This window comes from Trachypithecus francoisi, unplaced genomic scaffold (genome assembly GCF_009764315.1).
Source record: "Trachypithecus francoisi isolate TF-2019V2 unplaced genomic scaffold, Tfra_2.0 Lachesis_group10, whole genome shotgun sequence".
Lineage (NCBI taxonomy): Eukaryota > Metazoa > Chordata > Mammalia > Primates > Cercopithecidae > Trachypithecus > Trachypithecus francoisi.
In genome coordinates, this window is record NW_022681455.1 from 87,846,819 (window position 1) to 87,871,774 (window position 24,956).

At 38.2% G+C, this 24,956-nt stretch overlaps 1 protein-coding gene across 5 annotated transcripts in view; it reads left to right on the forward strand.

Annotated features, from left to right (window-relative positions):
• Positions 1 to 24,956, forward strand: part of PHKB (phosphorylase kinase regulatory subunit beta) — a 247,000-nt gene that overhangs the window by 156,669 nt on the left and 65,375 nt on the right. For all 5 annotated transcript variants that reach the window (XM_033218310.1, XM_033218312.1, XM_033218308.1 and 2 more), the window contains one exon: positions 3,308 to 3,402. In XM_033218310.1, the coding sequence (XP_033074201.1) occupies positions 3,308 to 3,402 (95 nt within the window). The remainder of the gene's footprint in view (positions 1 to 3,307; positions 3,403 to 24,956) is intronic.

Consider the following 24,956-nt stretch of genomic DNA (forward strand, 5'->3'; position numbering starts at 1 on the left):
CTATTAATTACCATAGCTTTTTTCCTTCCCAATCTGATACTTTTTATTACTTTTTCTTTCCCAATTTCCCTGGCTGGAACCTCCAGTTCAATGTTGAATAGAAGTGGTGAGAGTGAACATCCTTGTCTTATTCCTGAACTTTGGGGGAAAAGCATTTAGTCTTTTACCATTGAGTGTGATATTAGCTGTAGCTTTTTCATAGATGCCCTTTATTTGGTTGAATACATTTTCTTCTGTTCCTACTTTGTTGAATGTTTTTATTCAAGGATGTTGAATTTTGTCAGTGTATTTTCTCAGTCTGTGGAAGTGATCATATAGTGTTTTCTTCTTTATTTTGTTGATAGGGTCTGTTAGTAATTGACTTTGTGATGTTAAGCCATCCTTGCATTTGTGGGATAGATTCTACTTGGTTATGATGTGTCATCCCTTCTTTATGCTTGGATTTGGTTTGCTAGTATTTTGCTGAGGATTTTTGTGTCTGTATAACAGATTTTGCTTTGTAATTTTCTTGTGATACTTTGATTTTGGTATTAGAATAATATTGACCTCTTAGAATGAGTTGGGAGGTGTTCCCTCTTTTTTGGGAGGGGCAGCACAGTTTGTGAAAGGTTGGTTTTAATTTTTCTTTAACTGCTTGGTAGAATGCACCAGTGATGCCATCTAGTCTTGAGCTGTGTGTGTGTGTGGTGTGTGTGTGAAGTTTCAATCACTTTATGTACTTTTTACAAATCTGTTTAGATTTTCTATTCCTTCTTGAGTCAGTTTTGGTAGTTTGTGTCTTTCTGGGAATAATTCATCCATTTCATCTAGGTTATCTAATTTGATGGCATATATTTGTTGATATTATTCTCTTATAATCCTTTAGTTCTGTAGTAATGTTTCTTTCTTGCATTCTTTTTTCTTTTTTTTTTTTTATTATACTTTAAGTTCTAGGGTACATGTGCACAATGTGCAGGTTTGTTACATATATATACCTGTGCCATGTTGGTGTGCTGCACCCATTAACTCATCATTTACATCAGGTATAACTCCCAATGCCATCCCTCCCCCACCCCCTCCCCACAATAGGACCCCGTGTGTGATGCTCCCCTTCCTGTGTCCAAGTGATCTCATTGTTCAGTTCCCACCTATGAGTGAGAACATGCGGTATTTGGTTTTCTGTTCTTGTGATAGTTTGCTGAGAATGATGGTTTCCAGCTGCATCCATGTCCCTACAAAGGACACGAACTCATCCTTTTTTATGGCTGCATAGTATTCCATGGTGTATATGTGCCACATTTTCTTAATCCAGTCTGTCACTGATGGACATTTGGGTTGATTCCAAGTCTTTGCTATTGTGAATAGTGCCGCAATAAACATACGTGTGCATGTGTCTTTATAGCAGCATGATCCTTTGGGTATATCCCCAGTAATGGGATGGCTGGGTCAAATGGTATTTCTAGTTCTAGATCCTTGAGGAATCGCCACAGTGTTTTCCACAATGGTTGAACTAGTTTACAGTCCCACCAACAGTGTAAAGTATTCCTATTTCTCCACATCCTCTCCAGCACCTGTTATTTCCTGATTTTTTAAAGATTGCCATTCTGACTGGTGTGAGATGGTATCTCATTGTGGTTTTGATTTGCATGTCTCTGATGGCGAGTGATGATGAGCATTTTTTCATCTGTCTGTTGCCTGTATGAATGTCTTCTTTTGAGAAGTGTCTATTCATATCCTTTGCCCACTTTTTGATGGGTTGTTTTTTTCTTGTAAATTTGATTGAGTTCTTTATAGGTTCTGGATATTAGCCCTTTGTCAGATGAGTAGATTGCAAAAATTTTCTCCCATTCTGTAGGTTGCCTGTTCACTCTGATGGTAGTTTCTTTTGCTGTGCAGAAGCTCTTTAGTTTAATTAGATCCCATTTGTCAATTTTGACTTTTGTTGCCGTTGCTTTTAGTGTTTTAGACACGAAGTCCTTGCCCATGCCTATGTCCTGAATGGTATTCCCTAGGTTTTCTTCTAGGGTTTTTATGGTTTTAGGTGTAACATTTAAGTCTCTAATTCATATTGAATTAATTTGTGTATGAGGAGTAAGGAAAGGATCCAGTTTCAGCTTTCTATTTATGGCTAGCCAATTTTCCTAGCACCATTTATTAAATAGGGAATCCTTTCCCCATTTCTCGTTTTTGTCAGGTTTGTCAAAGATCAGATGGCTGTGGGTGTGTGGTATTATTTCTGAAGGCTCTGTTCTGTTCCATTGGTCTATATCTCTGTTCTTTCTTGCATTCTTGATTTAGTAATTTGAGTCTTCTCTCTTCTTGGTCAATCTAGCTAAAGGTTTGCAAGTTTTATTGAGCTTTTTAAGAAACTACTTTTGATTTCATTGATTCTGTATTGTTTTTCTATACTTTGTTTCATTAATTTCCTCTCTAATCTTTATTATTTCCTTCCTTCTGTTGCTTTTGATTTAGTTTGCTCTTTTTCATCCACTGTCTTTTTTTTTTCTTTCTTTCTTTTTTGAGACAGAGTCTCTCTCTATCGCCCAAGCTGTAGTACAGTGACACAATCTCGGCTCACTGCAACTTCCGCCTCCTGGGTTCAAGTGATTCTCCTGCCTCAGCCTCTTGAGTAGCTGGGATTACAGGTGCACACCACCACGCCCAGCTAATTTTTTTTTTTTTTTGTATTTTTAGTAGAGATAGGGTTTCACCATGTTGGCCAGGCTGGTCTCGAACTCCTGACCTTGTGATCTGCCCGCCTCGGCCTCCCAAAGTGCTGGGATTACAGGCATGAGCCACTGTGCCCAGCCGTCTCATCCACTGTCTTAAGATGGAAAAATAGGTTATTTATTTGAGATTTTCCTTCTGTTTAATATAGGACTTTATAGCTATAATTTTTTCTCTGAGCATTGTTTTACCCACATCCCATTGATTTTGATGTTTGTCTTTATTTTCATTAATCTCATCAGAAAGTATATTAGAATATATTTTCTCATTTCCCTTTTGATTTATTATTTGACCCATTAGTTATTTAGTAGTATGTTTTCATTTCCACGTATGTGTGAATTTATAAGATTTCTTTCTGTTATTGATTCTTAATTTCATTCTCTTGTGGTCAGACAATATACTTTTTATTATTTCAGTCCTTTTCTATATATTGAGGCTTATTTTATGGCCTAGTATGTGGTATATCCTAGCGGAGGATGTTTCATGTACACTGAGAAAAATGTATATTCTGCTCTTGTTGGAGTATTTTCTAAAAGTTTAGTTGGTTTATAGTGTTATGCAAATGCATTTTCGGTAATGTCATTCCCCTTCTTTTTTTCAGCTGATGAACTAATCAGTCCTAAAGACATTGATCCTGTGCAGCGCTATGTCCCACTAAAAGATCAGCGTAACGTGAGCATGAGGTTTTCCAATCAGGTAAAGAGATATTGTATTTCTTAATTTAGACTCGCCGAGAGACATTTAAGCTTAATTGAAGAGTGTATTTTTGTTCTGAATAGGTTTTTGTTGTTCCTTCTGAAGGAAAGGTTTCTCCCTCTTCTGGTTAGTTAAGATTTTCTTGTGGTAAAGGGCTATTTGTTAATGAGGAAGTGGGTTTCAGATGGGTCCAACAAAGTGCCTTCCAGGTAAACATTTCCATCTTCGGAATGTTGAGTTTAAGGTGTCAAGTGTCTTTGAGAAGAAGCAGTGCATCTGGGTGGCAGGAGGACCAGTGATCGAAGGGACTGGGATCCCCCAAAAGTCCTGTGCTTGATGTCTCCCCTGCACTGTGGCTCCATGACAAGGCTGAGTGACTGACAGAGTTGTTACAGCAACAGCGACTTGGTGACGTGTTGGGGAAGGAATACTTTTACAATTTTTACATTTAGTAGCTATGGATTCAGACTGTGTTGTGTCAACAAAATAAGTGTTTGTAGGATCAGCAAGATTGATATTGACTTGAGCAAACCCTCAAGTATTAAATGATACCAGTAATGAGGACTGTTAAAATGAGAATGTTGTGGATTGCGGAAACTGCCTGAGGAGAAAGGGAATGAACCTGCATGTGTGCCTTGGATTCTAAGCAGTGAACATACATTTAATAAGATTGGTATCAACACTTACAGAAGATAATCTTACAAATGGAAATGTTCCTTATATTTAAAAAATTACATATTTTACACACACACACACACACACACACACACACATACACACAGAGCAATAAGTGCTTGTTTTAATAAGAGAAAGGGAGAGCCAATGGCCCCATTAGATTGTATTGCACTGTTTCTCTGACTCTTTTGCTGGTCTTCAACAAAACATGTAATGACTCTGAGTTATTTATGGATGAGAAGCTATTTGAGAGACTTGTAAATAAATGCTATGGTTTTCTCAAGAACATAAAATTCCTGTGTTAATATGTGATGGAAATTTCCCACTGGCCTGTTAACTCCTTATGTAAGAGGGGATTTGGCCTTTATCTTAGTTACTGCTCATGTTGGTACAATTGGCAGAGTTGTTCTCAGCACTTGGTGACGTGTTGGGGAAGGAATCGTTTTTAAATTTTTGCATTTAGTAGCTATGGATTCAGACTGTGTCATGTCAACAAAACAAGTGTTTGTAGGTGCAGTGCAAGTGTACAGTCTGTACCGATTTGAAATACACCGTTTTACTTGAAGACATGGCAAAATAGGGAATTCATTTAACTTCATATTACCAGTGCTGGGACTGAGCCATTTTAAGACTAATATGTATCACTTAAATAGTATTTCACATGTGTGACCCACTTCTCTAGAATGACAAAACCTCAAAGCCTTTTCTTAGAAAATAAATTAATAGGTCACAGATTTGAGGTGTGCGGACAGGAGCCAGAGAACATCAAAGCCTTTCATAGGCATATGGCTAACAAAATCATCAATTTAAACAGTTGTTTCATGCTTGACACATATAATGATGGCTGTGGGTTATGTGTAAATTTTGGTGTACAATATACTGCTTGCAACTCTTTCTCTCCTGCTCAAGAAAGCTTATCAGGATATGAGTGACTGAGAGTGAATTTTAAAGAGAATTCACTCTGCAGGTAGGTTTTATTTCAAAATTACTTTGTACTGCTGCTACTGAATTATCTGTATCATGCCTCCCAAGTGGAGCCACATCCTAGCTAAGAGAAATGCTCTTCTCCTGTAGCCACATGGCAGAATACCTCTGTGCAGTGTTGTATACAGTTTCTGAGAGGGAGGTGATGGGGATATTTGCAGCAGAAAACTACTGGGAGTGGATATGTCGCCACATGGTTGTGGTGATATATAAAATATTGAAGCTGCCTTGCCACTTTCTCAGCCATTTTAAGCAGTAGGCAAGACCTGGCATGCCCGTGTCTGTTCCCGGAGCTGGGTGAAGTGGACTGATGAAACAGAGGGGGAGAGATATCTCCAGATATGCAGCCCTCTGTTTGAAATGTTGGTGTCAGTAGCCACTTAGTCATGATTGAACAGGTGAGATTTTGTAACTAACTAATCTGTGGGAATTCACTAGGTGCTTTAAACCCTGCCACAAGTTAGGAAAGTAAATAGGAAGTAGTAAAGTCCAAGCAGTTTCTGAAAATGGTAGAAGTGCTTACCCTCGAAAGAAGGTATGTCAGGGATCCCATGACTACCCTCAGCCACTGTAATTCACTAGAGGACTCACAGAACTTAGAAGCTATTACACTTACAGTTAGGGGTGATTACTGTGAAAGGATACAGAATAAAATCAGCAAAGGGAAAAGGCACATGGGGCAAGTCCTGAGGAACCTCGGCACAGGCTTCCAAGTGTCTTCTTCCAGTGGAGTCAAGTGAGATACACTTAATTACACTAGCGAGGATGTGTCAACACATGCATAGTGTTGCCAATCAGGGAAGCTTGCTCAAGCTTTCTTGTGTATGGTTTTTACTAAAGGTCAGTTATGTAGGCATGCAGCATCTCAATTGTTTAAGTACCAGCCCCACAGGGAAAACCCAGATGTTCACTGTAAATCACATTGTTAGTGCAAACTCTCTGGACAAACTGGTACACCGTGGCCCAAGGCCTCAGGCATGCAAAACACTCTTATCATCTTGTGAGTCTCTTAGTTTTTCTCAAATGTTTTCTGTTTCTTTATTTTTGACTATATTTTACATTAATTGCATTTTGTTAAAATTTTGTATAACCACCGTCACGGTCAAGATGCTTAATTGTACCATCCCATATCACCGTAAGACTTCCTTGTGTTACTCCTTTATAATCATACCCACTTCCTTCACCCCAGTTCTTAACCCCTTGCAACTACTAATATGTTCTTTATTTTATAAATTTGTCATTTTAGGAGTGTTATAAAAATTGAACTGTACCTAACCTTTTGGGATTGGCTTTTTTCACTCAACATAATTTCCATGAGATTCCTCCAAGTTGTTGCATGTATCAACAGTGTATTAGTCCATTCTCAACTGCTATAAACAAATACCTGAGACTGGGTGATTTATAAAGAAAAGAGGTTTAATTGGCTCATGGTTCTGCAGGCTGTACAGGAAGCATAGCAACTTCCATGCTTCCAGACTTTTGGGGAGGCCTCAGGGAGGTTTTACTCATGGAGGAAGGCAAAGCAGGAATAGGCGTCTTATATGGCAGGAGCAGGAGAGTGAGGGGGAGGGCCTACACACTTTTAAACAACCAGATCTTGTGAGAACTCACTATGCAGTACCAAGGGGGAATGGTGCTACCATTCTTGAGAACTCCGCCTCCATGATCCAACCACATCCCACCAGTCCCTACCTTCAACACTGGAGATTACAGCTAGACATGAAATTTGGGTGGGAACATAGATCCAAACCATATCACATAGTTTGTTTCTTTTTATTGCTGAGTTGTATGCCATGGTATGGTGGTACCTTAGTTTGTTTAACCATTCACACATTGAAGAAAATCCTGCAGGTTATTTGAACATTTTTTAGAATTCCACTTTAATTTATTCATAATGTTCATTTATTATGTTTTTTCATATATCACTTTTTAAATTTGCGTTAGTTGGTTACTCTAGGAATTACTGTATACATTCATAAGTTATCAAAAGTGTAGTGGTATCATTTTGCCACTTTAAGTGAATTATAGAAACCTTACTTCTTCCATTAGTTTCCCTTACCTTTTTCATTTCTTAAACATAATTTTTAAAAATATTTCCTCTGTCTTCATTGAGCAGCACATCAAATTTTGTGAAAGATTTTGCTTCAGCCGTAAACTTTGATTCAAGAAGTTCATGGGATGAAGGATAGTCTATTGTGCTGACCTCAGTTTTTACCATTTCATGTTCTTTCCTATCTGAATGTCCCAGCCTTCTTCTGTTATTTTCTTTCTGATTGGAGACTTTCCTTTAGACATTATCTATGGGTAGGTCTGCTAGCAACAAATTTCTTAGTTTTTCTTTGTCTGAGAATATCTTTATTTCACTTTCATTCCTGAAGGGTAGTTACGTTGGATATAGGATTGCTAGTTAACAATTGTTTTATTTCAGCAATAAGAAATATTGTGCCACTTCCTCTGGCTTCCGTAGTTTCAAATGAGAAATTCCCTGTCAGTTCAAATTTGTGTTCCTCTACAGGTAATGCCCCATTTCTTCTTGTCCTAAGTCTCCTTATGCCACTGGGTGGAGGGCCAGAAGCTACCAGGCTCAGCTGACATGGGAGGATCAGCCTAATTGCTGTTGCCCCTGGTGTGGAGCAGGGGTTGAGTAGGACTGTCATTGCTTTGAAACCTCTGCAGGTGAATTGGACTGCCCAAGGGTACCTGAGTAGTAGAGCACTGTGGAGTCAGGAAGCTCTCTGGGGCTTCTTTGTTGATGCTGCAAATATGTTGGCCCATTAGTGCTCTGGTTTTGAAGCAGAGGTTGGGTTGGGTTGGCTCACCAGGACTTTGAAGTTGCTGCTGAAGACAGATTGGCCAACTGGTATCTCAGTTGAAGAGCTGAGATTAGAGCTCCCCACTTGGTCTCCGTTGTGCTTTCCATTTCTCAGTCCTCTGGTGAGAGAAACAGATTTTTCTTTTTTCTATGCCTATTGGTTATTTCAGGCTGCAGACTCCTGCACTGCCCAGCCTAGAATATATGTAGTCTCAAGAATCTCACTGTATTGCCGTTCTTCAAGGGCTGAGGCCTCTGGCCAGTCCGGTCTGCTTTCTTTCCAGCTTTCAGAATCCTTTAATATTATCTGTCTAGGCCATCTTATTCCTACTTCCAATTTTTATAGTGGTTAATGTATGTTCATAAGTCTTTCTACAAGTAAAAAAGATTTCTTCTGTTCCTTTACTCATCTTTTTCTTCAGAGTAATTTTTTAAACAATAATGGCTATCATTTATTGAGTACTTATTTTTAATGGCAGCTTTATTGAGGTAGAATTGCATCCCATACAATTCACTAATTTAAAGCATACAATTAAATGGTTTTTAGTATATTTACCAGAACCAATTTTAGAACATTCAGAACTATTCGGATACTATGGTCGTTTTTTAATTGATTTGTTTCTTTTATTATTGTATTGTAACAGTTCTTTATATATTCTGAGACCTTTATATGATTGTAAAAATTTTCTGCCATTCTGTGGATTATCATTCCAGTTTCTTCTTGGTGTCATTTGAAGCACGGAAGTTTGAAGAAGCCTCATTTATCTATTTTTTCCTTTAATTGCTTGTGCTTATGGTATCATGTCTAAGAAACTATTGCCTAATCCAAAGTCATGAAGATTGGTATCTGTATTTTCTTCTAAGAATTTTATAGTTTTAGCTCTTATATTTAGAACTGTGATCCATTCTGAGTTAATTTTATATATGGTGTGAAGTATAAAGCCAGCTTCATTCTTTGCATGTGGTTATACAGTTGTCAACATTTGTTCATTCTTCACAGTACATTTTTTCTTTTTTTAAAATAAAGTAAAATATATATGATGTATATAAATATTATATATTGCTGAGACCAGCTTGGCTATGGAGACCCTAACCCAGTGACGCTAGAGGAATTAAAGACACACACACAGAAACACAGAGTGTGGAGTGGGAAATCAGGGATCTCACTGCCTTCAGAGCTGAGAGCCTTGAACAGAGATTTACCCACATATTTATTGACAGCAAGCCAGTCATAAGATTTACTAAAAGTATTCCTTATGGGAAATAAAGGGATGGGCCGAAATAAAGGGATGGGCTGTGGCTAGTTATCTGCAGCATGAACATGTCCTTAAGGCACACATTGCTTATGCTATTGTTGTGGTTTAAGAACACCTTAAGCGGTTTTCCACCCTGGGTGGGCCAGGTGTTCCTTGCCCTCATTCAGTAAACCAACAGCCTTCCAGTGTGGGCGTCAAGGCCATCACAAGCATGTCACAGTGCTTCAGAAATTTTGTTTGTGGCCAGTTTTGGGGCCAGTTTATGGCCAGATTTGGGGGCCTATTCCCAACAATATATAATGTATAAATATATACTATATATTATATAAATATATTTATATAATAATATAATATATAGTATCTATATGTAATATAAATATTATATTATACATACATATAAAAGATATATATATCATTTCAGTCATTCATAAGTGTACAAGTCAGTGGCATAAAGTACAGTTACGATGTAATGTAGCTGTTGCCTCTATGTATACCAAAACCTTTTTTATCGTCTTCAACAAAACTTCTGTACCCATTAAGCAGTAACCCTCTTTCTCTCTTCCCTCCAGCCCCTAGTAATCTCTATTGTACTTTTTGTCTCTATGGATTTGCCTATTCTAGTTACCTCATATAAGTGGAATCATGCCATATTTGTCCTTCTGTGTGTGGCTTATTTCACTAAGCATAATTTCCATACTAATGTTTGTTTCATTAGTATGGTGTTTTTCTTTCTTCCTACTGGTTATTTTGTCACATACCTGGTAGACCTCATCATTCAATCATATATTAGTGTGATAAGTGAGCTGATTATTCTCAATATATTAAGTAGTAGTCTGCTACCCCCACCATCCCATCCAGAGGTGAGGGAGAAGTGATGGGAGTTTTGTCTCCTGGCTAACCTTATTGATGCATCAGGGATCTGATTGGGAACAAACAAGACTCGTGTTATCACCCTTGCCAAATGCCAGAACATAAAAGGCTTGAAGAATCTGTTGTTTGCAGTGGAAGCCTTAACTCACCCCAGCCAGCTTGTTCTGTATATTTGGAGAAAAGCCCTGCTTTATTGCTGACTGTGGTTCCCTGTGTGGTACATGTGGCTGGCCACTGTGGCCTTTAATCAGTCCTTCTGTTCACTTCCGCTTCTCCCACCTGTCCTCCATTGTGCTTGCAAACCAAGTGCCCCTCTGGGTCTCTTCTAGTTGGTGGGTCAGCTCTCATACCTGCTGCAGCACTTTGGTGATACTCTAAGTGGTATTGTTTGTTTTATACAGATTTTCTCTGCTCTGCTTTATTCATTAATGCATTTTTATTTGCCATCTTTTACACTAGAAATGTGTTTAAATACCTTGTTATCTCATGACCTTCTTTCTTTTTGTCATTGCTCTGGCTTAGTCTTTTTTGTTTATTTTAAATCTGTAGCCAGTCTTTTCTCTGGGATCTGAAGAGAGATGAGAACTGAGAGCATATATGCACTCTGCTCTCTGGAACTAGGAGCCCAGGCCTCACCTCCTGTGCTTGAGTCTTTCCTCGGTTTCTGTTGAGTGTCTTTTTCTCCTTCTATACCCAATGTTTCTTCAGTTCTTAGGGAATAAACCAAACACTGTGATATATATGAGTAGAGGTAGATATTTACTAAATAGTTGTGATGGCCCCAAATAGATACAAACCAAGTAAATTAAACACCAGACTTACTAAATTGTCTGGGAAAGTCATATTTAAAGGAAAATTTACCGCAAACTGTTCATTGGACCATCCTTTATTCTTATAAACAGGGTAACAATATCTGCTTCTCTACCCCCACGTTTCTATGGCACATTTGATTTGGGGAAAATAAATTATACAAAATACTATATTATCCCATCCTACAAATTACTCCCGGGCAAGAAGTCATGTGTTTAGAAGCTGTGCCATTAAGACTGATTTCTTTTGCATACTTCATGTACAACACATGTCACTATTGCAGTTGTTGGTTTACATGCCTCACTTCCTCAAAGAGGTCCTGAAAGTAGAGAATGTGTCTTACTCTTGTCTTCTGTTAGCCTAGTTTGGTATTTGACAGGACCAGAGAATAGAATTGATAGATACAATGATAACTACTATTGATTGTGTTTCTTTTGTTTATTGGCAGTGTACACTCCACTTTTATACACATTATATCTGATTTTAACATTTTTTTCTGAGACAAATATTATATCCATTTTACAGGTAGACAACATGAGTCTCAGAGAGGTTTAGTAATCTCTTCAAGGTCACACAGTTGTCAAGTGACAAAACCAATATGAAGGTGTTAACTGAAGAAGGAAAGGAAGGAGGGAATGTCAAGCTTTTGGAAGCAGTGATTTTTGTAATGGTGTGAAGGAGTTAACAGGAGAAATAGCTTGTTTCTTGAACAGCCTGGCTGAATATCACATCATAGGAACACAGTTGCACCTGTGCCTTACGATGCTGAGAGGCCTGTGGAAGTGATCTGAAAAATTAAATATGAAGATGCCCCATCAGTACAAAATGTATGCTGGGATTCATTATATCATCATGTTAATTATTTCCTTCTTTCTTCTTCCCTGTTATGCTAGGGTGAAACCAAGTCCACAGATCTATAACAGTAATTTTAGCAGGGATTTTCTTCTTCCTTATCCAAAGGAAAACACTTTCAGGAGGTGTTTACTCCCTCTCCCTGTTCACCCTAACTTGTTCCTATTAAAGGACCCATCATCTTCTGTTGCCTAGGTAATTCTGGTGCCGGGTACCCACTGATTATCTATGAATGAGACCTTCGTCGTTCATACTGCAGCACCTCTAATGTGAGATAATGGTTTCTTGAAGACTGTTGTTTCCAGCCTTTGAAGCTCATTCAAACTTGGGAGAGCTCTGGTTGCAGCAGAAACTGCAAGCAGCTGGCCATATGCATTTTATTGATTTATTGTATTTTGCATAGTTGTCCACTAGGGATAAGGTGATCCCTAGAGAACATCTATTATAGTAACTAAGGGGTGGGTTTCTGGAGTTCTGTAGCAAATGGACTTATTTTTACATGTGTATTATACTAATTAGAATACAGAAGATTCCTGGTTAAGTAGGAAAATACACCTCATACCTTTTTAAATGTTTTTGGAATATTGTCTGAAACTATTATATTTAACAGGCCATAGCCAGCCAGGAATTGCTTTTTTCCCCCTTCATTTTGTTTTAAAACCAATTTAAGAAAAATTGATGTTGTTTCTCAAAATTGATGTTGTTGGATAAAGCGGGATTTTTACATAAATAAGCCATTCTAGTGTCAAGGGAAGAATCATAGAAAAAAAATCTGATATGAAAATACTATTTCAATATTCAAGAGTACAAATAGGAAAGGTTTCATATTGTTTGGATGTTCTGCCTAGCAAAATGGTTAAGAACACAGGAGGCACACTGCATGCTTCTGAATCCAACCTTGGGCTTAGCTATTGTTGTTACTTGTATTTTGATAGTTCCAATGCAGACATGACAATTAATTGAGGTGCCCAGTAGTTAATATAAATAAAAGATGTAAGATTGTATTCTATTGAACATGGTTCATGGTGGAAATTAACCTATGGGAGCAGACAATTCTTGGAAGGCCAGGCTCCAGGCTTCATTCTTTCCCACAGTATAGGTAATGCGGATGGTGGAGTAAAGAGATATTCTGGCCGGGCATGGTGGCTCACGCCTGTAATCCCAGCACTTTGGGAGGCCAAGGTGGGTGGATCACAAGGTCAGTAGTTCAAGACCAGCCTGGCCAACACGGTGAAACCCCGTCTGTACTAAAAATACAAAAATTAGCCAGGTGTGGTGGTGCGCACCTGTAGTCCCAGCTACTCAGGAGGCTGAGGCAGGAGAATTGCTTGAACCTAGCAGGCAGAGGTTGCAGTAAGCCAAGATCATGCCACTGCACTCCAGCCTGGGTGACTGAGTGAGACTCTGTCTCAAAAAGAAAAAGAAAAAAAGATGTTCCAGGAAGGGCAGGACAGAGTAATCTAGCAAGAAGATTGAAACAGTGTAAGGTGTAAAGAATTTTGATGTATTGGTTCAGGAAGGCTGACTACCTCATTGGCTGGGAGGAGCAGCAAAGCACTGGCAGAAATTCAGGTGCTAGTTCTTTAGACCTTGTGTGATTCACCTGCAGTATAATCTGGGGAAGGACTCCTAGCATCTCTGGAGTGTAGTTCTCTAATCTGTAAAATTATTTGGCTGGGTTTAATTCGTAAATCGCCTTCTAGCGCTTCTGTTGCTGGCTTCCATAATCTAGGTTATTGGTAACCTCTGAGTGACTTTAGTGGAGTAGTGTGCCCAGAAGCCAGACTGTAAGGAGTTAAAGAGCAGTTATATAGTGGAAGACCATCTGCTCAGGAAGTTGAGTTTACTGCAATCCAAGAAAGGTTATAAGCCCCTCCTAATTTAGTAGATACATTATATAGCACTCCTACAATATGGACTTGTAGCTATTTCCTTTTTTAAAGTTTTGTTTCAAATCTATTCAGTTTTTAAAGATTTATTAGTCTTTAAAAAGATTTCAGGAAATTTAAGGTGGTTAAGGAAATTTTGCATGTGGCTCTGTTTTATTTATTCTAATGTTCTCAAATAGTTTAACCAATTTGAGACCTAATTTCTACTTAAAAGATTAAAAGATAACAACAACAACTTCACTAGCTTGGCAAAGAAATAAAGTGTTTATGTGGGTCCCAAAACCCAAATTTATCTACAAGCATGGGAGTGAATTTGAGTACTGAATAGAAGTTCTTACGATTATCATAATGAAACAGAATAAAATAGTCAAGGCATCAAAGATGCTTCTGAGAGAGCCTAGCCTGAATATGCCATAGCCACACAGAGTTTCTCCTCAGGTAATTCTGTCTGCCGTCTTGAAGGGTAATGAAGAGTTTCTTATCAATTGGTATTTATACCTGAGCCAATTAAAATTCAATGCCTTGATAAAAAAAAAATCCAGAACTGAGAAAACTTGAATTGGAAGTCAAAAAAATGAGCTTAAACATATTTAATAACATAATTCTAAGTAACACACTGAACCTATTAAAATTAAAAGCTTCAATAATAGGCATGATGTATAATAAAATATTTCATCTACAGGATGGAAACTTCTTATACTCATGGCTAAAATGTAAAAGGAGGAAAAATAGAAGTGAGAAAGCAAGATTTATGGTCCAGAATAAAGACATACAAGGATTATTGTGATCTAGTATTGTTTTAATGAATCTGTATTTCTGACATTTTTCTCTGAAGAAAGAAATCTCAGTTTTTCATAAATATGAATAAATTTATGAATTTAACCTGAAATTTACCTACTTCACTTTTTTCCTGTTTTGAATCCATTCGCAGTTTTTGAAGGTCTAGTGATCTTTGAAGAAAACCTATCGATTAATGCCTTCTAGCTCCACCATATTTAATAATCTATATCCTGACAAGTTGCCCCCTTCTAAGCCAGAGGATTGGGCTTTAGGAGCCCCTACTTTCTTGAGGAATGATTTTTCTCTCATGAGGTCCTTGGAGAGTTCCATGTATTTTTGCCGTCATGCAGGTGAATAAAATACAAGTATTTTTAGTCAGCTACTTGAGGCAGTATTTTACATTAATGGCAGAATTATCATGATAGAGCAGATCATGTGTATTGACACACCCTTGAGAGAATTCAGTTTCATATTCAGTGACACCCTAGCTTTGACTCTGCGAAGTAGACTAGCCCATTTAATATGCCAATTAAAATGGATTGATCTACTTTGACAGTCTTTGGAGAAAAGGCCAGTATGAAAGGAATGCTTTTTAGTCATAAAAGCTTATTTTCTGTACTGCAAGTTTCCAAATTGCGGATGAAAGTCAGTACTTGTTTGCTAAATCGTGTACATATTTATATAGATCTCAGCTAAAAACATATAGTACACTTGGTCTCTCATTTTTCAAATTAATGAGAAAGAGGGAGTTTCATGCTTTCTCCTCTAAAAATACAGATGCATAGAGTTTTACATGAATTACTTTCTTAAAGATCAAAGAACACTGCATATATATGTAATAAATTTTTGTTTTTAAGGAAGTAATATAGTATAGTGGCTTTGCATCTCATATAGGCCTAGCTATAAAACCTGCCTCTTCCACTTATTAACTCTGTGACCTTGGACAATTGAATTAATCTTTCTAAGCCCCTCTTTTGTCATATTTTAAATGGGAATAATGATCCCTAAATCAGGGTTGTGTTTATGATGAAATGATAGTATCTGTAAACCTCGTAACCAAATGTCTGACACATTATGCAAGCTAAATAAATAATATTGCTGTTCTTTATTTCAATAATTTATTATATAAGTAATATTTCTTTCTCATTAAAGAGATGAGAAAAAATCCTAAAAAGTCTGGAGGAAAACATTATATTTTCAGTGTTTTGGATATATTTTTTAGACTGTATTCAACTTAGAAAGAAATTAAATGTTTAGTATTTAACCTGTTAGGTTTCTTTTATCCCTTTGTGTATCTCTGATTAAGACTATCACTGTATAGACAGAAGCCATTGTTTTAATGGCTTTTGAACTTGGTTTTTTGTTTTTTGGGTTTTTTTTTTTTTTATTTGGTTCCATTAAAAAATTAGCTCCATATATTGACAGTTTTGATTTTGTTTTGTTTTGTTTTTCTTGAGACGGAGTCTTGCTCTTATTGCCCAGGCTGGAGTGCAATGGCGCAATCTTGGATCACTGGAGCCTCTGCCTCCTGGGTTCATGAGATTCTCCTGCCTCGGCTTCCTGAGTAGCTGGGATTACAGGCACCCACCACCACTCCTGGCTGATTTTTTTTTTTTTTTTTGTATTTTTAGTAGAGACGAAGTTTCACCATATTGGCCAGGCAGGCCTTGAACTTTTGATCTCAAGTGATCCACCCACCTCGGCCTCCCAAAGTACTGGGATTACAGGCGTGAGCCACTGCACCCAGCCTGACAGTTTTGATTTGTTATAGACACAGCTTAATTACTTATTTCCTCTTCTCAGATTACATTATTCTATTGTATCCTATACTTCTTAAGAATGGTGTTGAATTAGAAATATCAGAATATAATGCCTAAGAAACCTGCCTTTTGAAAATGATTTTCAGAAGCTCAATGAAGGCTACATATTCATATAATTCATATAATTTTTATATATTTTCATGAATAATTTTCATAAAGTTTATGAATCTTCATGAGTTTTGAGCAAATATTCATATTTTAATGTTCTCCTCATTTATTTCTGTGAGCATCTTTATTGTTTCCCCAACCTTATTTAAAAATATCTTGTATGGGAGCCTGTGGTTTGTAGAACCAACTGATTTATGAAGATGAATTGAGAGGGACACTGTAACATGGTCAGGTATCTGGGCACTGATTATGGCTCCTAATCATATCATTAATCAGAAGAAACTATAAATTCAGCCCAAGAATATGAATTTAATATGGCAACAAAGAATGAATAACCCTATGGAGCAGAACATGAGCCCTTCCTTGTCAAAATTGTGCAAAGTGGGAGATGGAGCTTTAATTTCTCAGAAGGGTTTATAAAAATAAAATTAAAATTAGGCTAATGGATTCTAATACATGCTAAGATCATTGCCTCTAATTACAATTGGATCTCTTCCTCTGAATCCCAGAAGACTAAGAAAAACCTCCATCCCCAGGCATTAACTCACCCAGCTTTTTCCCCTCTACCTTCAGCTGTTCCAACTGATATTCATTCTTTCCTCTATATTTTGTACCTTTTTCTCTACTTACTTCTTTCCCTGACTGTATTTAAGTGCTCCGCAGCTATTCACCTCTCTCAAGGGCCTGTTTTACTTCCCTTCTTTCCTTCCCTTTCAGGCAGCTTAGAAAAATGCTTGCACCATCTTCATGTCCTCAGTTCTCAGTCACTCCTTGTAATGCACAGTCTGGCTTCTTACACTGCCACTCTACAAAAACCACATGCAACAGGTTGTTAATCTCCTCCTAATTGATAACTCCAGTGATCTCTTTTCAGATGCCAGTCTATTTGACTTCAAAGACATTCAGCACAATTGAACACTCCTTCCTCCTTTAAACACTGTAAAAGCATAGAAATAATCTTTGATTCCTCTCTGTCTGCCTCACCTCTTCTCTTCTAAATCCAGTCCTGTCCGAATTCTGTTTTCTAAATAGTCCCCAAATGTTTTCCCTAGCTCCCTCTTCCCACCTCTTCACTTCACTATAGTCCAGGTCACCATCATCTCTCAACTGCAGGCTCCAACTAATCTCGATATGTCTACTCTGCCGCGTGTAAGTCATCTCTATATGGCAGCAAGAGAGCCACCATCATGTGAGTTAATATGTATGTAAAGTGCTTAGGCAGGGCCTGGCCCATATAAGTACCATATATGTGTTTATTACTATTGTTGTAGACATGTAGATTATATTGAGTCTTTTCCTTGTTTGAAACCCTTTTAATAGATTTTCATTCTACTTAGATGAAAGCCAAATGCCTTGTTGCCTGTAGGGCCCTGTGGGGCCTTAGCTGTCTCCCCCCTTATCTCTTGTCACTCTTTTGCTTGCCTGTTATGCTCCAGACACACTGGTCTCCTCTCAGTTTCTCCAGCACTTCAGGCTCTCTCCTTCTCAGGGCCTTTGCACACTTTTGCTTCTGCCCGAAGTGCCTGTTACCAGACCTTAGCACACTCCTTTTTGTCTCTAAGTCTCAGATTTAATGACACTCTCTAAGAGAGTTATTTTCTGACCATCAATCTAAAGTAGCTTCTGTCTTCAGTCACTCTAATATATTACCCTTTGCTTTTATTATGTTTATTTATATAAATTTAATCATCTCTCTCACTGAAATATAAGTTTAATTAAAGGATTTTATTGTCTTAATGACACATAGTAAACGATAACTATTAACTGAATCAATTCATTAATGGCAAGTTTTTATCTTCCAGAACAGCTCAGATACCTTTTCTATAAAGTCCTTGTCAATTCCCTGAGGCTAAGTTGGATGCTCCCTCTCTTGCCCTCAAAGTGCCCATTAAGAGCATCGTATTTAATATCCTATTGAACTCCATATGTAGTTGTCTTCTGTCTTACATGGTGAGTTCATAAAGAATAGAGAAAATGTTTCATTCATCTTTCTGCCATCCTAGTGCTTACTAAGTCTGGATGCATGAAAAAATTAGCAAACTCTCAAAGGTTTCTCCCTAGCAGAAACCTTTCTAGTGTACAAATTGTAGTTTTGGATTATCTCATTGATATAGAAAACCTTTATGTTTACTTGCAAAGAGTGATGGTAGAGTATCTCCTCTGCAGTTGGGTCCCCTGTGTGAATTCTCACTAGAAACAGTTTGGCCTCAACTCAGTGAAGATGGCTCTGCGATGCTAAAGGCTTGGTGGATTCTAGAGCCTGTTGGATGCCTCTGTAGTTGTTGGGTTTGACCCAGTGATGATAAATCTTGCCTCAAGTTGGCCCTTGCATTGTCTTTCCAGCCAGGTCTTTTTGTCATTCAGATGATCGTCAAGTGCCAAAAGGAAAGTAGAGCAGGTTTTCGTGCCCTTCCCTTCCAGGGCCTCTCTTCTTAGGTGGCTTTCACACTGTAGTAACTTCTCATATGGCCTTTGTATTCATTTCCTCTCCTAAGTGGAATGGTGCACTTGGCAATTCTCTAGTGAATTGAAAAGTTTATGGTACAACCAGTAAGATTCAGCAGCCTGACTTAGCGAAGAGAACTCTAGACCAAGTCAGTCCAGAAACAGATTCTGCTTCTGGGTCTGCCACTAACTTGCAAAAGGACTGGGGCAATTTCCCCTCTGTGGGCCTCAGTCTTCTCATCCATCAAGTGGATTACTGATTTTATCAAGGAAAGCCCATTTTCAGACAAAATCTTAAGTAGATTTTCAGCATATAAAATAGTTGTGCTGCTCTGGCTGAAATGGAGTCCTGCCACTAGTCTCTCTCATAGACCCCTCCTACAGCCAGATGATAGAAATGCCCCCCCTCCCATCTCTGACATTTTCAACTCAAATCCCAGGGAACAGATCCCATTGGTACAAGCACCCAAAGGAGAAAAATTAAAAACACATTGGTTTACTGGACTTGCTTCTTTTTCCCCCATGATTCTAAAACCTGGTTTCTTATGGTTTACAACTAGGGACCTTTCTTTGCTTATAACCTACCACCTGAGGTGTTTCTAAATGACCAAAAAACCTGAGAGTTAAATGACTAGATTCTTGGAATCTATTCTTCCCTTTCTGCCTCTTCCTGCTCTGTTCCACCCTCATCTTACTCATCTTTCCTGCTGTTGATCTTTCCTGTTGTGTTTCTATGAGGTTCTCATCATTTTTTCTTCCCCTATGTCATGATTAAAGCTATGAGAACACCATAGGTCAGAGTTTCTCCACCTGGGTTTATGTGGCCATTTTGGCATCGTTTCTAGGCAGTAAGCAAGACTGTTAGCACTGTCATTTCCTTAAGATAAAAATATAGAAAGACCAGTTACAGCAAGTACTTAGAAAGGGGTGAAAACAGTTTTACAAATCAATTCGTTGTGACAAAGTGTTCGGTATTCTCTTCCACTATAGTCGCAGTCATTGAAAGAACTGCTGTCAAAAAACATTGCCTGATTTATTCATTTCGGTGTTTGAAACTGTGTGTTTGAGATCTGGGAATACTTTTAAAAATTCATTTGTTTTCCTCTTAAATAGAAAGCTTATGTAATCACTAATCCAATATATAAATACACAGGGCCTAAAGGACCGTTTTCTCCCAGGCCAAGTCGACTCTTGAGTCAAGTTTAGCTTTTTAACCATGCTTGATGTTGTTATTCCTCTGATATTTCTACTTAACTTTCCTCTGCTTTCCTATTAATTTTCACATGTTGCTGCTTTGGCTTGATTGGAAATATCAGAACAAGATGCCAGTGTGTCTCAGTCAGGACATGGCTGTGCTCAAACTGCTGTAGCCTGTTACTTGGCTCCTATGGGAAAAATACTGGGGGTGCAGTGTTTCCAGTTGGAATTGAGATGTATAAAGCATCTGCCTGATATCTTCAGCTAATGAGGTTTTGCTGAAAAATGAGTGTAATGAAAAAATGCTGGATGTTGGCAGGACCTACTGATGAAGTCTAATGAGCATAAATGAGTGTTCTGTAAGGCCCCAAAGCAGAGGCATAGAATGTTTCAAATACACTGCCCTTGAGGCAAGACCAGCCTTGGAGGACCCATTTATTTGTTGGCTCCTTTTTCTTTCCTTCTCTCCCTCCTCCCTTGCCTTTCTTTCAATAAAAGACCTATGTAAACCAGACACAGTAGATTATTTTATGCAATATAGGGCATATTAAAAATAAAACTACTTAGACCAGGGCTCAATACAATTGCAAAAATAAGAATTATGAACTTTACATGCTATATGATTTAATAGAAAAGGCAGTCATTTTTATATTTGCTTGTCAAGAACTAAAGAACTATATTCTATCAAAAAGCAGATAAGGCCTGTAATCGCAGCACTTTGGGAGGCTGAGTTGGGCAGGTCACCTGAGGTCAGGAGTTCAAGACCTGCCTGACCAACATGGTAAAACCTTGTCTCTACTAAAAATACAAAAATTAGCCAGGCATGGTGGCACATGCCTGTAATCCCAGCTACTCAGGAGGCTGAGGCATGAGAATCGCTTGAATCTGGGAGGCAGAGGTTGCAGTGAGCTGAGATTTCGCTACTGCACTCCAGCCTGGGTGACAGAGGAGAAACTGTCGCCAAAAAAATAATAATAATAAATAAGAAAATAGGTGTTTTGTAAACAATGCTTGGAATTGAGTTTTCTTAAAATCTAATCTCAGGTGGCTGAAGAAGAGACTGTTGGTGGAATTTTGCAGACTCTGCTCCCCATGAATGTAACATGTTCCTGCACCCATGTTATTGTTAATTTATGCATCAACTTGTCTGGACCACAGGCTGCCCAGCTATTTGGTCAAACACTATTCCAAGTGTTTCTGTGATAGTGTTTCTAGATGAAATTAACATTTAAATCAGTAGACTGAGTAAAGCTTATTTCCCTCCTTAATGGGAATGGGCCTCATCCAATCAGCTAAAAGTCTGAAAGGAACAAGGCTGACCCTCCACTGAGGAAAAGGAGGATTCTGCCTGTGAGATGGCCTTCAGGCTGGGACATGGGCTTTTTTCCTGTCTTTGGAGTTGAACTGAAACATCAGCTATTCCTGGATCTGAGCCTGCCAGTCTTCAGGCTGGAATGACACTGTCTGCCTTTCTGGGTTTAGGCCTTCAGACTCAGACTGGAACTAAACCATCAACTCTCCTGGGTCTCCAGATTGCCAGCTCACCTGTATATCCTGAGACTTGCCTGCCTTCGTAATTGTGTGAGCCAATCCATATGACAAATCTCTTTCTTCTTCCTTCCTCTCTCTCCTGTTTCTCTAGAGATCTCTGCCTACTACAGCAAGCAGCACATAATCTGTGAAATACATACTGTGACATGTGCCATATTGACTTCAGACCTGGACATACGTGTGGTCAGGTTAAACTCTATCACTGACTAGATGTGTGACCTTTTGACAAATTATTTAACCGCTCTCCACCTCAGTTTCCTCATCTTTACAATGGGAGTTCTTGTGAGAATACACAACAAAGCTCTTGAGTAACATGTGGCACATAGCAAGCTGTCAAGATGTATTAATTCCTTAACATTCCAAACCAGACTACAAAACAACTGTAACCAAGAACATAATGAGATAATTCTTTTTGTTTTTAAATTGTACTTTAAGTTCTGGGATACATGTGCAGAATGTGCAGGTTTGTTACATTGGTATACATGTGCCATGGTGGTTTGCTGCACCCATCAACCCGTTGTCTACATTAGGTATTTCTCCCAGTGCTATCCCTCCCCTAGCCTCCCACCCCCCGACAGGCCCCAGTGTGTGATGTTCCCCTCCCTGTGTCCATTTGTTCTCATTGTTCAACTCCCACTTATGAACGAAAACATGCAGTTTGGTTTTCTGTTCTTCTGTTAGTTTGCTGCGAATGATGGTTTCCAGCTTCATCCATGTCCCTGCAACGGACATGAACTCATCCTTTTTTATGGCTGCATAGTATTCCATGGTGTATATGTGCCACATTTTCTTTATCTGGTCCATCATTGATGGGCATTTGGGTTGGTTCCAAGTCTTTGCTATTGTGAACAATGCCACAATTAGTTCAACCATCGTGGAAGACAGTGTGGCAATTCCTCAAGGATCTAGAATCAGAAATACCATTTGACCCAGCAATCCCATGAGATAACTCTTATCTACAAGCTGTCATGTATTTCCACATGTTGTAAATGGACATCTGTGCTTCTTTCTGTGTCACCCTCCTAGAAAAGACTCAGACACTTCTCACTGCCCCCTCCCCAAACCCAAACCTACTGATTTTTTCTTGTAACAGTCATCTAGTTACCCACATAATCCAGTGGTAGCAATGCCTCTGAATGATTTAGTTTGAGTGCTTATTCTACTCTCATAAGCAAAATTAAAACTTGATATTTAATGGTGCCACTATATAACCATAACCATTTCCAGAGATTTTAGTGTAAAAAGTTGACTAGCCTTAATTGATTAAAATGGTGTAAAGATGACATTAATACATATGGTACATCTACAAAATGGAATACCAAGCAGAGTGATAATGAGGACGCGTTCTATGTGTTAATATATGAAAAGAGTTCCATGATATATAATTATTAACTAGAAAAAGGTGCTGAGAGTAACTTTTGTGTAGAAATGTAAGAAAATAAGAATATGTATTTGCATTTGCTGTTGTAGGCATGAGGAAACTGTAGAGCAAGACATAAATAATCATAGCAGTGACTGGTTGTTAGATGGAGGGAAACTGTGGGGATGAAAGCCCCAGATGGGAATGACATGTCACTGAAAACTTTTTCATAATTGTTAAATTTTTGAACCTTATGAATGAATTATCTATTGAAAAAATTAAATTAGAAAAAAAGAACAAGGAAAAGGAACACTATTAGGGCACATTCACATTAAGTTTTCTCTGTGTGCCCTTTGAAAGTTAGATTACAGTGTTTTATTTATAGCCTCCAGCTGCAGATCTCCTAGCTTTACTACTTTGACCTGATTTGAGTAATTTTAAAACTAGAATCTAGACAGGTAGACTTGCAGTGTCTTAATTACTGTAGTTTTAAATTTTGAGCATGATGAGTTGCAATATTAATATAGTTAGTGCCCAGCTTATAGAGAGGTTATACTATAAAAGTTCCTTTTCCACTGTACACTTAGAAATGGTTAAGACGTTAAATTTAGGTTATGTGGGGGTTTTATTACAATGAAAAAATGTTAGAAAAACACAATCTGACTTTATAGAAATGAAAATTTTGAATGAGAATGTGTCTCACTACAGGGTTTTGGTCCTCAGTCATATTGTTACTCTGACGTGTACACTCTTTTATAGTGTATATAAATGTGTACATTTTACTGATTATTTTCTTTTGTTAAAAATATCCTTGTTTACATTTGCAAGCATTTGTTGGGTATTCTCAAGGAAATATTTGTGTATTGCTAATGAATGTAACCAGCAATACTAAAAAAAAAAAGTTCTTCCTCCAGACCATCAAATGAATAACAATTGCTTTTCTTTTAGTACGAGGTATTGCCTACATCCTAAGTGAGAAAAGTAAGCATGAAGGGCCCCTGTAGTTTCACAGACCACTCATACACATTCTAAAAGCTAAATAACGCTTTCAAAGGCATGGCATGAGGTGGTCCAAGACTCGTGCCAAGTGTCTCATACAGGCAGTGCCAGCTATTTCTAGTAGGGACAAAAGATATTTGGATACCCTGATGTTTGGGGGAGTTTGGGAGGAGACTAGGTTAAAAGAGTGAGTCAGGATCTGGATAGATAAAAGAACAGAGAGAGCAGTCCAAATATAAAGGGACAGTGGACAGAAACGTGAGATGGACATGAGTGAACTGTTTTTTGATGGAGTGCTCTAAAACAGATGGGAGACCAACAGGAAGCAGTAGGTCATCCCTGAGTTGTAAAAGTCCTCGAGAAGTTTGGGCTTTATTTGGGAAACATTAGTTTTGGGGTAGAGTGGTAATATCCTAAATATTGCTATATCTGTTTACTAACTCTTCTCTCTTCCCTTTCTTCATGCATTCAAGAAATATTTTTTGACCACCTCCTTTGTGCAAATCATTGATACAAGAAAATGAACCTGACCATAAAGTGCAGACAACGGGCAAAGGCAGGTGTGGAGCAGAAAGCTGAGGAAGCCTATTGCAGTGACCCAGGATTGTGATTGTGTTACTGGCATTGATAGATGGCTAATGTTTTTTGGACACTTACTTTATGCCAGTGTTAAATGCTTATATATTATGTATTATTCTCATAAACCTAGGAAATAGATATTTTTATTATTCCCAATTTATAGATGAGGAAACTGAGGCTTATTGAGGTTAAGTGACATAGTGAGTCACACAGCAAATAATAGTATAAGTATCATTGTGTAACAGATCAAAGTTTGCAAATATTTTACTTGCCCTCTTTTGTTTGATCCTCTTCTTTTGTGGTAGGCACTGTAAATACTTTTCCCATTTTACAGATAAGCAAAGAATTGAGAAACTTGCCCTGGCAGTCATTCATCAAATAGTAAGGATGACTACTATGTTCCATGCGTGGGGCGGTGGCAGTAGCCCAGCTAGATCAAGTTCCCTGCTCTCAGGGAGTTACTTTCTGAAGGGAATGAATAACAATAAATGATATAATTTCTGTATCAGACAGGTACTATGAGGCAGACAAAATAAGATAAAGTGGTAGACTGGGGTTGGAGATGCC